The following is a 16706-nucleotide window of genomic DNA, read 5'->3' as shown; positions in this document are numbered from 1 at the left end:
AAATAATTGCTACAATTTAAAATATATGTTTTCTATTTGAATATACTGCATACTTTGAAAAACTGTACTTTCAGCAGCCGTTACTTTAGTGTTAGAAGAAATCATAGTATTTATTAAATATTACATACTATTTTTGCATTTATCGATTTAATGCATCCTGAATAAAACGATGGTGAGAAAAATACTGGCCCCACACCGTACAAACAAACACACACAAACTATTGTTTTATAGAAAATATTTAATACAAATACCCTTACCATGAGTCCACAGTTCACCATTATCATCTATCATCTTAGTCATTTTTTGATATTAGGCCACATTGGATCATTGGATCTTTCTAAAGATACAGCTCACGTGCGCGCGCACTCCCTCTCTCTCTCTCTCTCTCTCTCTCTTCTCTCGTCTCTCTCTCTCTCTCTCTCTCTCTCTCTTTGTCTTTCTCACGATGTTTCCAACCCACCACCCACCCTCAGGTGAGAAAGCAAGGCTGTAAAGCATCTCTCACACATTTATGTTTGTGTTCCCAGTCTGTAACTTCGTTTTCATTATAAACAAACAAAAAGTTAGTCCAGGTGACGTTTACGTCAATTCGGGGAATGATATAGCGTCTTCGGTCAAAGTTAATTGACTTTCCCTGGAGCTGCAGGGAAGTTGAATTTGTTTTTTTGGCGTTTCTTCCGCGCCGAGCAAGATTGCGCGTAAATCGCAGCGCGAGGCGCGCCCGGTGCTGTCGAGACTGGGCGTCAGAGCGCGGGTGATCGCCACGGGCGTGCTGGGTGTTGTCATGGTGCTGGTGCTGGTTATTCTCATCCCGGTGCTGGTCAACGCGGCGGGATCCGACCCGCGCTACGAGATGCTCGGCGCGTGCCGCATGGTGTGCGATCCGTACGGAACAAAGTCTCCATCATCAGCACCGACAGACAACCGCTTGGTTCAGTCCCCACCAACTTTCATTCGCGGTGCGAAAGGAGAGCAAGGGCGCTCGGGAAGGATCGGTCCGAGGGGTCAACCTGGTCCGCCGGGTCCACCCGGACCTCCAGGTCCACCTGGGGTCATCGGGGAACCGGGGCCACCAGGATTACCCGGTCCGCCCGGAGTCACCGGTGTCATAAGTGCGGCGACGTACAGCACCGTGCCCAAAATCGCCTTCTACGCGGGACTCAAAAAACAACACGAGGGCTACGAGGTGCTGAAGTTTGACGATGTGGTCACTAACCTGGGCAATCACTATGACCCCACCAGCGGTAAATTCACCTGCTCCATCCCAGGGATCTACTTTTTCGTGTATCACGTATTAATGAGAGGAGGTGACGGGACCAGCATGTGGGCTGATCTGTGCAAGAATAACCAGGTAGCTCATAAATCCAGCAGTCACAAGTTATTTACTTACCAATCAACTAGTCCATCTATCTAATTTTTAATATTTTTAAATATTCCAAATAAATGTATACAAATAATAATAAACGTGCATTTTATTCATGTAATATTTTCTAATAATGATTTATTGTATTTAATGAAAAAATATTTTTTAAAAAGGCTCATACGTTTTATTTATGCAACAATTAGTCTGAATTAATATAGGAACATCACACAACGTAAATATTGTAATTTACATTCATTCAACATTTAGCTCGGAAATTGAAATCAGAAATATTTTATTTAAAAAAATGCTCACGTTCATGGAAAAAACTAAATGTTGTCTCGTCTTCAGAAAATACTGCTTTAGGAAAAAATAAATATTTTAAGGCGCAATTATAACTTGATGTGCACGTATTTAATGGGATGAATTGAGTATTTCCTGCATCTAACGCCTAATAATTTTCCTGCAGGTGCGCGCCAGTGCAATAGCGCAGGATGCAGATCAGAACTATGACTACGCCAGCAACAGCGTGATTTTACACCTGGAGCCTGGAGATGAGATCTACATTAAACTAGACGGAGGCAAAGCGCACGGAGGAAACAACAACAAATACAGCACGTTTTCAGGCTTCATGGTCTACGCCGATTAACGGCCGTGGCACGGACCGCACTTTTCATTTCTGACATCCCAACGTCATCAGAGCGAGGTCACAAAAAAAGTTTAACCCTCAAGCTTTTGACAACTCATCAGCGCAGAGGACTAAAAACAACCGAACGTCCGAGCGGAAATAACTGAACGGCTGCACATCTCGAAGCATGAGAACACATCCACACACAAATTAGTTTTTAGAAAAATCACTGTGATTTAGAAAAAAACATCTTACAGCGTAACACCGATGATTGTAGTATGTTTATTGGGAGATTAATTGGACGTGAAAGCAGAAAATCGTTTAACATCATTCCATATGTGCCTACCTTACATGGACACATGGCTGATCAGAAGAGGCTGTTACAGAGCACCCGCCATTAGCACGGATGTATAGTTCAGATTACATTTTATGAGTCATTTCTCTGTCTGCGCACACACGTTGTCGCATTCAAGCCGCAGTTCTGTACCGTTTTACATAAATGTCTTCATTTAAAAATATGATCGCCGTCTGGTATATGCAGTGTCATCAAAAAATTGTGAATAAAATATATTGTATGATTTGCATGCGTGTATAAATTTGCCATAAAACTAAAAGCTCTGTATAGTGCAGTGCAGCAATCAACGAAAGCAACTGCGAAATATCCTAGTAATGTCATCATTTGTAATATTCAGCTATTTCTTTAAAAGCACTAAACGGTATACGACTGTGTAAAATAGTCCTACATCTATACATTAAAAAAGGAAGTCGGTTTTTCATGTTGAAGCACAGAAAAAATAAACGGGAAAGATCAATTAACAAGCCATCTTTTTATAAGTAAGTTTTTTTTTTTAAGTAATAACCTTGCGGTTAACAGAGCACCTGACAGTGTCGTTATTTTACTAGAGAAGTCACTGTGAGCGGCCACCTGCTCCTGAGAAACCCATCTCTCTTTCCCGCCCAGACGCATGCCTTCAAAGGATCAGAAGTGCTGTGAAACATCAGGCTTGCCAAAGAACAAATGTGTACAGCAAGCAGTCTTACTTTCAGGCATATGGTCAAACTCGATCAACTCAGACTGTATGTTCAAACTGGTTGAGATGTTTGCAGCTACACAATATCGAAAAAGAAAATCTGCATCCGCTTATTAGGATGCGCACGAGCTAATTAGTAAGTAACGTAGTCGCCTACTTTCCACGACTCAGAGCCATGTTTTTATTTTACCCACTTTTTTTGTGGCAAGAGAACTTTGATCATTGGAGACTGGTCAATATTTGATTTGAATATTCTGGTTAGTGTTAAACTTCACGTGTGACCAATGGGTCTCAAAGGTTTTTTCTCGGCATTAATGGTTCCACGATGAAACCATTCCACCGCACAAAAAGATTCTTAAAATATTCTTCACGCTAAAAAAATAGTTCTTTTAAAAACTGTTCACTGAAAGGTTCTTTGGGGAACTCACAATGGCTACAAAAACCCCCTTTTACACCCTCGTTTAAATTATACCCTCTTTTTAATATTTTTAACAGTGCATTTGAATTAACGCTAAACGAAGTAAAGATTTTAGCACCAAAAATTAACAGTTCAGTTAATTTAGTTAATAACAGTTCCTAACAATAAAAATCAGAAATCAATTTTTGGTATGTTAACTTTAAAGAATGAAATCGATTTTTAAGGCAGCAGGTTTATTTAAATGTCAGCCATTGTTTAGGGTTCTCGATCAGTATTTTGTCCACCTGGTTCTGAGTGATGCCTCGGGACAGCATTTTGGGAACAATATTCTTCAGGATGTGGGAGAAGCCATGACCGCCGTACTTGGTCAGTCGGTGCTTGGTGTGGATATCATGGGCTACGAGGATTCTGTCTTCATAACCTTCTCTGATCAGGAAAGCCAAGCTAGTGCAACGAGACAAAAGTACTCTCAACGATCTGTTGACGACTTTATATAAAATGGAAAGTCTCATTAAATATCAGCATTAATCAGACTGGCATGTATATACCATATAATCGTATACTGATGATTCATTTACTGAGAAACAGAGGCAGATGTTTATGACCCATTTAGTGTAATGTATTGGCTTCTGTTCTATTCACAGATACTTACGTCTGAACTCTCTGGCTGTCGTTGGGCATGTCAACATCAGCGTTGAACTGGTAATTCAGCACCTCGGTGCCAAAAAGGTCATATTCAAGGTAGCTCCCCATCTTTGCAAACTCCAGCAATTCTCGTAGATCATATATGCTCCTATGAGAGAGACCCACATTAGCGTTAAGTGCACTTTTTAGACACAATGGTTTTTTTTTTATTAAAAACCGAAAGAGTTGTTGCATGACCATAGTGTAGTATGTTTATCGCCTGTATTTAGCTTTTTACCTCAAGACATCAAATTTGTGAGTATCATGATGAACATTTGAAAGCCTTATGTTGGATTTTTTTCCATCTCTCCTTACCTGTCAAGATGAGACATGACTGTTTTGGAGATATCTCCACCTGCTTCTTGCAGAATGCGGATGGCCTCCCCGGGAGCGTCTTTGTGTCGTCCTGGGTGGATGATAACCGGGCAGCCGAGCTGAGTCTGAGCATGAGCGGTGGCTCGCAGTACCTTCTTCTCGCTCTCTGTGATTGGCCAGCTTGTACCAATCTCTCCAATCACACCACAGCGGATATCTGTACCATCTGCACCGTGGGCCACCTCATTGACAATGATATCAGTCAGCTTGAGGAAAAAAAAAGACAAAAATGAGAACAAATCATTTGTTCATTAACAATTTTCACAACGTATATTACTAGCGGTCGAAAGTTTATAGCAACTTATTTGTTTTTTATTATTTTAAAGGTCATTCTCTGAAGTTCACAAAGGCAGCATTTATAAAAACTACAGAAAGAAACTCTAATATTGTTCAAATATATTACTGTTAGAAAATTATGCCATATTTAACTTATCCCCAAGCCATCCTAGGTTTATATGATTTTCTTCTTTCAGACAAACACAGTCTGAGTTTTATCCTGGATCTTCCGAGCTTGTTAATGCTGGTGGATGGTGGCCATGATTTTGAGGCTCCACAAATCGGATAGATCCACAATTACTGTTTTGGAAAACTAAACTATAAGCCTCCGTTTACCACATGAAGCGGACTGATGGGTTTTTGTAATATTAATAGTTTTTAAATTATAAGTCAGCCAAGAAGCCAGAAGACGATATGGACATGGTGGGGGTGAGTAAAATATGGTGTAATTTTCATTTTTGGGTGATCTATTCCTTTAAACCAGTGGTTCTCAACTCCTCGAGGCCCACCGCTCTGCACAGTTTTTATGTCTCTCTTATTTAACACACCTGATTCAGATAATTAGCTAGTTAGGAGAGAGATCCATTAACTGAGTGTGTCAGATAAGAGAGACATACAAGATGTGCAAAGACGTGGGATGGAGTTGAGTGGACTGGAGCTGATAATCACTGCCTTAGACTGAACTTAATACCTAAATTTAACAACTACCTTACAAATTATGAATAAGTAGCAGCTGCTTAAAATGTCTGTAGAAACCAAGAAAAACTACCATTCCAAAGTATGAGGAAAGATAACTGAAAAATATATTTTTAAATATATTAAATATATTTTTTTATTTAACAATAATGCATTAAACTGTTTAAAGTGACAGTAAAACTATTTATAATGCTTCTAATGATTCTATTATTTAAAAAAAAATGTCCATCTCAGGAATAAATTACATTTTAAAACAGAAAATGGTTTTAAATTGTAACAATATTACAATATTAGATTGTAACAAAATGACTGTTTTACTGTATTTAATATATGCAGCCCTGGTAAGCATAAGAGACCTCTTTCAAAAATAAATAAATAATAAAAAAAGAGGCTAAAAGTGTAGTTACAACACACACACACACACACACACACACACACACCTTCTCAACGGTCATTTTTCTGGTCTCATCGGAGTGGGTCACGTCCACATAGTACCCCGCTCCAGCTACGATATGCACACCCGTCTCTTTGGCCAGCTGCCGCAGAATGGGCAGATTTCGGGTGATGCCTGTGGTGGTGTTCTCCACTATGGATCCTCCTCCCGCTTTACGGTAACACAACAGCTCTTCCTTCACCGCCTCGATCTCTTGATTCAACAGCAGGTTCTCGTGGTGGCTGTATGGATTCTGCTGCAACCAGTGAAGATGCTTCATCTCAATAGGAGCTGCGGCAAGGCCCTCGTCTCCAGGTGCTGGGGGAACATGGCTGCACTCGAACGTCATCGTAAGGTGTTCGTGGGTCATGGTGCGGCCCAGCTGATCGGGCTCCAGCAGACCCAGCACCGTCTGCACCTTACCGCTCTGTCCAGGCATGGTTCTGCAATCCTGTCCAATAAATAAATACAGCGATGAAAATGCAAAGGGTTGCTAAGCACTGTTTATGTTGCACTGACAACGCAGATTTATGCAGTATGAGATATTATTGTAATCCTTGCACACACCGTTTAAGAATAATAGACTTAAATGTTTTATTTCTACCAAGAAAGAGATAACTGCATGCTTGGCTTGTGTAAGATTGTAGGTTGATGTACAAATGACTCATCTTGGCTGTCTCATAAGAAATGTAATGAGTTAGCAACGCCTTGGTGGTTCGGACTTTGCTCTTATTAAACAATACAGACTGCATTTATTGCAGTCCATCGAGTTTCAACTACAAAATACATAAAAAAATCACTTCCGATGCATGCGATACGTGAAACCAAATGCATACATGCACGTGCCGTCGAGATTATTAACAGTATAACCTTATTAACAACAAGCGTGTATGAGTATATTAGACAGAACTACGGCACAGACTGAGACTTCCTCAATAACAATCGGTTAAAAAGTTCCTCACGACAGGCGATAAGCATGCATTGTCACTAGCTGTTATTTTTAAATCGCACAACGTGACGCAGTTAGTGATTCATAAGAAACAATAAAGCATAGAGTGACAAACAAGACCTGCAAGCAAGTTCAATTTCCAGTTTGCAGAACTGACAGTCGAAACAACAAAGTCTCGCGATTTTATAAGTATATCGCGAGACTTGCTATTAATGCCACTACCTTTGCAGTTAAACACGGCGTTCAAAGCGAAATTATACATTTATTATTAAAATAAGAAACAATCAAGTGATTTAGAATGAATGCAGTACCTCTACTTCGAAGAAGTGGGTGATTTTAGACAAGTTCGCCTGTTTTTAAACTTCGAGTCGCTTTTGCCACGCCCCTCTCTGTTCACTGACGTCTATGAGAGGTGTACTTTATTATATAAGGGCTCTTTGTGGAAACCGGGATACGGAAAATACATCCTCACTCAAGTGAGTGCCCTAAGCAAATAAAGCCTGTTATTATGAAACAGAACATTTGGAAACTATTTATCACCAGAAAGCCTAAAATCCAGAACTATTTTTGTGATAGGTTATAGCCTATGTAATGTTTAAACAATAATCGCCGTGTTCCCATGTTGGAAAATCAGCTTTAGCTACGAGTATGTCGGATTAAACGCTTTCCCAGGCATGTTTAATTATTATTCATTTAATTTAGGCTAGCTATTTATTGAATTAATTTACTGTCTTTGTGCCTTGCTGTTATTTTTACAGCCTAATGAAAGCTGCCAGATTTACATGAGGGATGGTAAATTTTATCCTTTGCTATTAGAGTCACCTCAACTGATAATACTTTTTGAGAAAGCAATTTGTATGCAACAAAGTGCCCGCATAAGCTCGATCTAACCATTGATCCATGATTTTAAAGTGGCATGTTGAGCTGTGATACATTTTCCCTGCACAAGTCTGATCTAACTAATAGTGACAGGTCCTGGGGAGTTATCTGACCAGGGATTCGTGTACAAAATTAGTCCTGAGAGAGAGCAGGGAAGACTATTAAGTGTCAACCCACTGCAAATTGCCAAACAGCTGTGAGCTTCTCATGTCAGATTCAATTCATCCCCTGCAAAATATAAAAAGCCTGCACTCACTGTTTGTAAAGACAGCTATTTAGTAGAATCAGTAATCAGATTTTTCCTAATCTTGATTTGGCTTGTTATTAGTCCTGTTCAGCTTTTTTCCCTTATATCTTTTATAATCCATTAGCAGGACAGCAATTTTGATGAGATGACCTCCACAGACACTGTTGTCAATATTGTTTCTGACAGTGCAGCCACAGAAAATAATAGGAAAAGCCCATTAGAGACTGCATTATACCCTTGAAACTCTAATGAGACGTTATACCTTTATTCCATATAGACATATGGAATAAAGGTATAACGTCTCATTAGAGTTTTCAAGGGTATAATATTTTTGAAGATGCGTGTCGGCTAACTAACGACCCACATGAGTCAATGGCCCTTGTGATGTGAATAAATTCACAGAACAATCCAGATATGTTTTATGATGTTTTTATGTATTCATCCTCTAAAATATTTCCTCTTGGCAGAATTGCAGGGATGCTGGAGACAGTCCCAGTACCTGGAAAACACCGCAGACAGAATACAAGTCAGTCACACTCAATCATACATGTCTGTTACTGTCAATTGATTTCGTATTTTTGAGAGGCGAGGCGAGGATCTATTAACATCAAACACAATCATTTACAGCTAGCATGCAAACCAACACTACGTTAGGGAGCATTTACTACGGGCCTGACACGCAATATATAGTGTTTTCATGGTTCAGAGTAGACCGTAGTCTGTAAAAAAGTTGGAAAAAGCATATCCACTAAACATTCTCAATATGGCCACTGATCATTTAAAGGCTGAATCTGCACAGTAGTAGTCTATGCCCTTTTTATAGCATCAGATAACTAGCTAAAAGCAAGACTTAACGCAATAGTTCACCCAAAAATGAAAATTTCTTCATATTCTACTGCCCCCGAAGTCATCCTATATGACTTTCTTCGTTCAGGCAAAGTCTTTTTTTTAAATTCCTGGCTCTTCCAAGCTTGTTACAGTATACACCCGGTGGAGTAAAATATGGGGTCGTTTTAATTTTTGGGTCCACTATTTATTAAATAGAAAAAAAATGTAACACTTGGCTTAAATTTTAGGTTGTTTGTGGTACACTTGGTCATTTTGTTCCCATTAGGCATAACTGTGCAAAACTGTTATATTTTAGAAATGTCGATAAAAACCTAGTGTAAATTTACTGTGTTTCCATTAACAGAAACCTCACTTTTTCCTCTTGCAATAAATCTTATTGATGAATGTTGGTAAGCTTACATATATTCCAGCCACCGCCCTAACCATAATATTTAACTTTTTTTAATTTGCACCAAAAATGGCTTATACGATCATTAAAACATAATGCTTTCACAAATAGTTTCCATTAGGCATCATTTTAATTCATTTCGTGCAATCTGAAGGGTATGAAAACGCTGCTATTGACATCTGTACACGAAAAATGCAAAGGGAAAACTTTACTGTTTTTAGTACATTGCTGTCAGGTAAACATACCCTATAGGCAACAATTAACAAAAAGCTAAACCGAACAGTGTTTATAAATACACAGAGTTAAAGGAACACTCCCACTTTTTTTTTTTTTTTTTTTGAAAATAGGCTCATTCTCCAACTCCCCCAGGCTAAATAAGTTGAGTTTTACCGTTTTTGAGGGTCTGGCTGTTCACAAGTTGTACTGACATGAACGTCAGGTCATATTGATGAGTGAGAAACTTTCCGAGTTATAGGCGTGACTTGTTAAATGTCTTGTAGAATTGCCATCCTGCTTTGACCAAAGTGATTTGAATCTAGCAATTATGACTTCCCAGCTCATAAATACGCACTTCCAGGAGGACTTAAATGCAGTCATCGGAAACCAAGGAAACCAAACAGGAGCTAAACACAGGGACATATCCAGCAATGTCGCATAGTATCAGCGTGGCATCAAATTATTTTAGTATTAACTGAACACTTTATTTTGATAGCATAACAATCAAAATAAAGTGTTTAATTAATAATAAATAATATCTATAATATTCATATACAGTACTATAAGTATCTTAACAACTACTTAATTTAGACTGTCTGCTTAATATATGCTAACATTATTTTTATGTTCCCCAAACAGACATCAACTTCAACTTATAAACGTCAACTTATTCGACTTATCCAAACCTAACAGTTTACTAATACTCTAAGGATAGTTAGTGGTTACTTACAGTTAGTAGAATGCCTAAAGTGGACTATAAAAATAAAGTGCAGGCTAACATTTTAATTGAATGCATATACAGTTAACACAGAACAATCAAGCTTAAATGGCACTTTAAATGAGACAGAGTTGATTCATTGAGCAAAACTTTGTTATTTAAAACCTTGGTAAAAAAAAAGAAAAGCGTTGACTCTTTTGTACATCTCTTAAAGCTCCGCTAAAACTCCAATTTACATGCAGATAAGTCATCTCTTTGATGCCTGTTTATATTTTCTGACCGACTTCTATATCTCACCTGAACAAATAAATCATTTGATTGGTGGATAAAGTTTATCTTGACACATCTGTGGAAGCATCAGGCAGAAGATTATTCAAAGCTGACACGCTTCTGCAGCCTTGGGTGTGAATTAGTTCAGCATAATCTCTCTATTCTGCTTGATAGACTTGTGACCCATCACAGTTTATGCAAATCAGAGATTCTTTGGCGCAAGAATGAGAGATTCATATCGGCGCGCGGCTCTCTTGAAAAACGCATCTCTGAGAAGCTCTGAGAGACGACTTCAGTTTGTGCTGTGCCAGAAATGCTGTTTATACAGTCAGGCAGAAGCCTTCTCGTACGTTAGTGAGAGAAGCAGGCCGGAAAAATGTTTTTCTGCCACTAGCAAACCTGAATGTAAGTATTCATTTTAGCATGTTTGTTCTACACATGTTAGCCTGTACATGAATGAAAGCAGACGCAGTTATCGTTTTATGTTGGTAAAAAACTATGTTCTGTTTTTAAGGTCGGTTCAGAATAACTGGGTATACATATATATATATATATATATATATATATATATATATATATATATATATATATATATATATATGAATGGTGTAATGTGAAACAGACATCTGTTTAAATGCTACACCTCAGCTGACTGAAACTAGGATACTTCCGCTGTCGAGTAGTTCATTCAAACACGTTGGCTGAAAAAGTTCTCATCTAGGAAATCAATGAGAGAACCAATATGAAGTTGTTTTGCATTACATCACTTGCTCACCAATGCATCCCCTGTAGTGAATGGGTGCCGTCAGAATGTGAGACCAAACAGATCATAAAAACATCACAATTATCTATAAGTAATCCACAATGATCCAGTCCACAAAAGTTGCATGTTTGTTAAGAAAAATCCATCATTAAGGTTTTTTTTTTGTGTGTGCAAATGCTACAAAATACTATATGACCCTTTTTATAATATATATATATATATATATATATATATATAGTCGACTCTACCTAAACACATAAATGATAAAAACTTTGTTATAAATTAGAATTTATTATGTCATATCATTGTATTGATTACTAAGTATGCAAAAACTATGAAATATTTTCTGATATTGGCCTAGGGAAATGTTATCACAACTAAAATAAAAACTTGAAATAAAATAAAATAAAAGCATAAAAATAAATAAATAAAAGTATAAAAACATATTTTTTTTTACGTCATAATGTTTTTTATGCTCCAATAACAAAAAAAAAAAAAAATTTTTTTTATTATGTTTATTTTAATAGAGATATTATTATTGATTGTTAATAATATTGTTATTAATGATTGTTATGCAGTTTTCTTAAAACATGAAAATCAGAAGAACACTTAATTCTAAGTTTCACTATATTCTTTATACAGTTTGATTCTATACTTCTATACTAATATAAAAATATTGTTGAATATTTCTATTAGCGTTATTTTGATGGTCCCTTATGACAATAAGTAACTTTGCACCTATGTCAACTAACTAGTGTTAGTAGAGTATTAGTAGACTGGTAGGGTTAGGGTTAGAATAAGTTGACACCTTCTTAAAAAAGTTAGCTATAGTCAGTAGAATGTCTGTTTGTAGATCATCACAATACAGTGTTGGCAAATTATAATCTACTTATACTATGATGAAATTTAGCTATCGTTTGTCGTAGTGGCGTTCGTTTGCCGTTATCAGCCAACCAGTTAATGCTTAACCTTTAGCGGCCTTATAACTCTCGACACGGGCGTGAATGAACTTTCTCACTAGAACGAACACGAGAGAGAGGGAACGGGTTTCGCTCGCCGATACAGAAAGCACCGATGGGTTTGCATGAGAGCGGCTCATCTGCATTAGGGCCCTCATTAGTGCTGCTGGTGCGATAACTCACTCTGCTGTGCTGCGGAGGCAAAGCTGAGTGACAGCAAAGAAGTATGAAAAAGAACCGAAAGCACCTCATTTCGCCGTCGCGATCTCCCAGCAAGACCTCCGACTAATTTATGGAGAGCCCTGCTCTCTCAGTGTGGGCCCGTGGCTTTGAAGGAGAGGGATGAGAAATGGCGCTATGCCTCTCAATTTCAAACCTCAGAAGAATGAAACACCCACTGGGTCGATGACAGATGTTAACATCTCGAGTCTTCGGAGAGAGAGATAAATGCCAATGACTTGTTTTATTCTTTTGATCAAATATAAAGTCAAAACAGAAAAACGCGGGGCCTCGGGGGGAGAGCTGCGGTTCAGTTAACTTCTTCGTAGCGCTTCTGTTGATTTTTTTTTTTTTTTTCCCGTTGTTTGTCCTGGAAGGCATTCCGCGGACAAACCGTGTGCGAACGCTGAAAACGACAAAATGAAGTGCAAGCAAATGTTTTGAAAGGAGCTTAAATGGATAGTTTAATCTCTCGTGTTGTTCCGGAAGTGATTTTCTTGCACGTAAAAAGGCATTTGGGCCTGTTGGATGAAAAAAGCAAAAAAACAAAACACTGGCCGTTTCTCAAAGTATTATTTTCCACAGAAGAAAGACGCTGTGGAGATCTGCACCAACGTTAGGTTGAGTAAATAATAACATTTTTGGAAGATTTATGCCTTTGTCCATAAATCAGCGTATTAGAATGATTTCTGAAGGACGGTGTGAACCTGAAAAAAGTGACGGTGCTGAAACTTTTACAGTTTTGCTGTAAAAATGAATGCATTTTCAAAATATATAAAACCGTTATTTCAAACTGTAATAATATTTTATACTATTACTACATTTTTTGCAGGCTATTAATCAAATAAGTGCATATTTGGTGACCATGAGATGTCTTTCAAAACATTGCAATATCTAACCAACCTAATATTTTACTGGTAGTGCATATTTATGCATAATATTCTCAAAACTCCCAGTTTGATCCGAGGGTCAGAGTTGAGAACCCTGATGTTGATATTGTATGATATATCGTAAATGTTAATACAGGGTTTTACTAAAGTTATGCTATGATACTGCGAACTGCTTACACAAATACTAAACATTAAAATTAAAATGAATTCTGTCGCCGCTATCTCAGGTTCCGAGAGGCTCGGTTTCAAATTCCGTTTTGATCCCATCGAATAGCTGATTTTTTTGATTCATTGATCGTTTTCTCCAAATTGTGAAATCTCTCACGTGCAGCTCTAGCTGGGGATGGATTTTGACATTCCTGCAACAAAAGCTTTCATCTAGCACCCACTTATGAAAAGCGTGTACAATTTTTAGCCTATCTCAGGCTCAGTTTCAAATTCCATTTTGATCCCATCAAATAGCTGATTTTTTTTTTTTTCCCCCTTCCAAAATTGTGAAACCTCTCGCATGCAAACTCTAGCCGGGATGGGTTTTGACATTTCTGCAACAAAAAGCTTTCATCCAGCACCCATTTTTGAAAAGCATGTACAATTGTTATCTGGGGCTCAATTTCTCAAATCTCTGTCATGGAGGATTGTGACTCTCAAATTTGCGGAAAGGCTCTGGGCGAATCCAGAGTTGCTCCACGTTTAACCGTTCCAGCGTCATGAACGAAAAGGGCTGGAACGAATGCTCAGTAAACTGCTTCTGACATGTGTTCTTATATTAAAATATTTTACTTTTGTAACGTGCAAAGAAGCGATGTCTTTCTTCATTGAATCACCACCGCTGAAAACAGGTGAAATGATCAAATAAGCATGAAAATAAAAAAAAGGGGCATTTAAATGCATCAAAGTGGCGTATTTATTCTGGTTTTATTCATTTTTAATACCAATCGTGATTGAGCATGCAGTGAAAAATTGGACAGAAAATAATAGAATGGTGCCATCTACTGGTTTTACTCTGTTACTATATAAATACATTTTTTATTAACAGTGGGGTTTTTGAGATAATTTACTGATCTGTTATGAATGTGTGATCCTATTAGGCTTTTATAAAATTATATTGCAAATAAGCATGTTTTAAGATTTTTAGGATGTTTTAATAAGTTTAAACTGGTGTTCATTTTTTGTTTTTGCACTCGTGGTGCAGCAGTCAAGACATCAGCCTGATTTTCTAGCGGTTTTGATGACTTTTAATGAATTTATTTATTTCCAAGAGAGGATCTCAATCGCTACAAACACATTTTCAAGTAAAAGTTTGTTTTATAAATAGGTTAATAACTATAAACAAAATAAATGTTTCTGATTTCGGCAACATATTGTGCATTCGAGGGCAGTTATATCCACTTATCTTGAAACTAACTGATTAAAAATAACCACAAAAATGGTTTCGTTCTGAGAAAAGGTCCACCATGCAGTAGGTTTAAATTGGTGCAGATTAACTAAAACTGTGCCAAAAAACATCTATTTCAAATAAACGCCGTTCTTCAAACTTTCGAATCATTAAACGATCCTGTAGAAAACAACAGATTTTTGCACTTCATTATGTAGCACAGCAATTTTCAACTGTGATAATAATAAGGTTTCTTGATTGTCAGATCATATGACACTCAAGACTGGAGTGCTGAAAATACTGCATTGCCGTCACAAGAAAGAAGAATATATAAAAATAAAAAAAACATTTTTGAACCATACTTTGATCAAATGTTAAGTCTACATTCGCTAAAATAAAAAGTGGCAACTAATACATTTTTATTTATTATTATTATTATTATTATTATTATTATTGATGTATGTTTTTATATATTATATATTATTATATATATATATATATTATATATTTTTATAAAATATTTAATAATAAAGAATTTAGAAAAATACACTTATTTGGTGGTGCAACATGAGATATCATTCTACAGTAGGAGGTAGTTATATAATTATATATTTTTGTAATGTAATGAGCAAATCTGTGCAGATATTACAGTGCATTAAAATAATAATAATAATAAAGGCAGTGTATCTGCATGTTGGAATGATTAAAAAAACCAAACCCAAAGTATATATATATATATATATCAACTACTTTCCAAACTCTTTTGAAAGAAATTAATGCTTACTGTATATTCACCAAGGATACATTTAATAAAAAAAAATAAATAAATAAAAATAATAATAATATTAGAAAGATTTCTGAAGGACCATGGCACACTGAAAGAGTTATGCTACCGAAAATTCAGTTTTGCCATCAGAAATAAATAATAAAAAAAAAAAATAAATCGTTATTTTAAATCAAGATAATCGATTCTTTCACGCATTACAAATATACCTTCCTCGGATCTTACCGGACCATTAAGTTTCCCCCTTTACAACATAAAGCTGTGATATTACAGAGGCAATATTTTCATGAGCCAGCAAAATTATGTAATATATAACTGTTTTATTATATCATCCAAACAACCTTTCATGAATCTCAGGGATAAATTACATGTTAATGTCTTATGGTTGCCTGGTACATTTTGTTAACTTCATTAGAGTTCACAAGAATGATTCACACGCCACATCCGATAATAGATAATATCTTATTATTGATGTACTGCATAATGTGCCTTTCATATCCGTAATAAAGACACTACATGAGATATATATATACAGCATGTTCAGATACACATCCAATACTCAGTGACCTCAACGGGGCATATTTTCCAGATATTCTTGTTTATAATGAAAACCACAGTTCACGCATGGAAATTCATGTGCACTTCTCGTGATTGTGCAACTGGAAGGCTGATGCCGATGGCATGGCGAGAAACACCGCGGTCCATTAAAGATCAGTTCGTAAAACAAAGGATAAAACAAGGCATATGACAATATACATCACTCCACCGCCAAGAAACACTCAAAAGGAATATCAAACGGCAACATCTGACGTGTTTAGTGGTGGATACACTCTGAGAATGATCATGCTAACAAATAGTTTGACATGGAAAGCGGAAATAAGCAGTGAAGCTAGTTCTGATCGCGGTATACAGTATCTTAGTTCCCTTTAGCTATTTTACCCCGTAACTGTGCCTGAAACGAGTAAACCAACTTAAAAGAGTAACCGAGCCACTCGAGCTTGGACTTTGTCAAGTAAACCTTGGTTGTTTGCAAGGCAGCGCTGTAATGAAACTTGACTAATAAATCACAGCATCAAGCGTCTGTTGTGTCCTAAAATTCCCCATCTACGGCAATGTCTCTCGTATCACATCTGGGATACTCTTTTTCATTTCATATAAACACAGACGGTACCATCTTGCATCTCAGTTATCGGCTATAGCGAAAATGACCTCGGGGATTTCAGTGTTAATGCTACTGCAGCATTATCGCAGTGTTTGACTTTTTACTAGGCCGATTTTGATTTTAATTGTTCGTTATA

General features: G+C 37.1%; 2 protein-coding genes across 3 annotated transcripts; one reads left to right on the top strand and one right to left on the bottom strand.

Annotated features, from left to right (window-relative positions):
* Positions 1-447: 447 nt before the first annotated feature.
* Positions 448-2585, top strand: LOC122325126 (complement C1q-like protein 3). The gene is made up of 2 exons (XM_043220030.1): positions 448-1352; positions 1831-2585. Exons 1-2 carry the CDS (start codon positions 786-788, stop codon positions 2008-2010), a joined length of 747 nt encoding a protein of 248 aa, XP_043075965.1. The 5' UTR covers positions 448-785; the 3' UTR covers positions 2011-2585.
* LOC122325106 (phosphotriesterase-related protein) lies at positions 2258-7269 on the bottom strand. 2 transcript variants are annotated; one of them, XM_043220006.1, is made up of 5 exons: positions 7163-7269; positions 5910-6353; positions 4438-4703; positions 4091-4231; positions 2258-3882 (listed from the first exon to the last, which is right to left on the bottom strand). In XM_043220006.1, exons 2-5 carry the CDS (start codon positions 6339-6341, stop codon positions 3672-3674), a joined length of 1050 nt encoding a protein of 349 aa, XP_043075941.1. In that variant the 5' UTR covers positions 6342-6353; positions 7163-7269; the 3' UTR covers positions 2258-3671. The 2 variants fall into 2 exon arrangements, with proteins under 2 accessions (XP_043075941.1, XP_043075933.1); XM_043219998.1 differs by lacking the exon at positions 7163-7269 and adding an exon at positions 6972-7028.
* Between the last annotated feature and the right edge of the window lie 9437 nt (positions 7270-16706).

This window comes from Puntigrus tetrazona, chromosome 2 (genome assembly GCF_018831695.1).
Source record: "Puntigrus tetrazona isolate hp1 chromosome 2, ASM1883169v1, whole genome shotgun sequence".
NCBI lineage: Eukaryota > Metazoa > Chordata > Actinopteri > Cypriniformes > Cyprinidae > Puntigrus > Puntigrus tetrazona.
The sequence above is the reverse complement of the archived record's forward strand: the minus strand, read 5'-3'. Positions and strand labels throughout refer to the sequence as shown.

Bases quoted from the DNA above. Each gene is read 5' to 3' on its own strand.
- LOC122325126 (XM_043220030.1), top strand. From the start codon at position 786: ATGGTGCTGGTGCTGGTTATTCTCATCCCGGTGCTGGTCAACGCGGCG. The intron at 1,353-1,830 runs GTAGCTCATAAA...ATTTTCCTGCAG, and splicing joins ATCTGTGCAAGAATAACCAG to GTGCGCGCCAGTGCAATAGC.
- LOC122325106 (XM_043220006.1), bottom strand. From the start codon at position 6,341: ATGCCTGGACAGAGCGGTAAGGTGCAGACGGTGCTGGGTCTGCTGGAG. The intron at 4,704-5,909 runs GTGTGTGTGTGT...TTTTTCCTCAAG, and splicing joins GAAAAATGACCGTTGAGAAG to CTGACTGATATCATTGTCAA. The intron at 4,232-4,437 runs GTAAGGAGAGAT...TCTCTCTCATAG, and splicing joins GTCATGTCTCATCTTGACAG to GAGCATATATGATCTACGAG.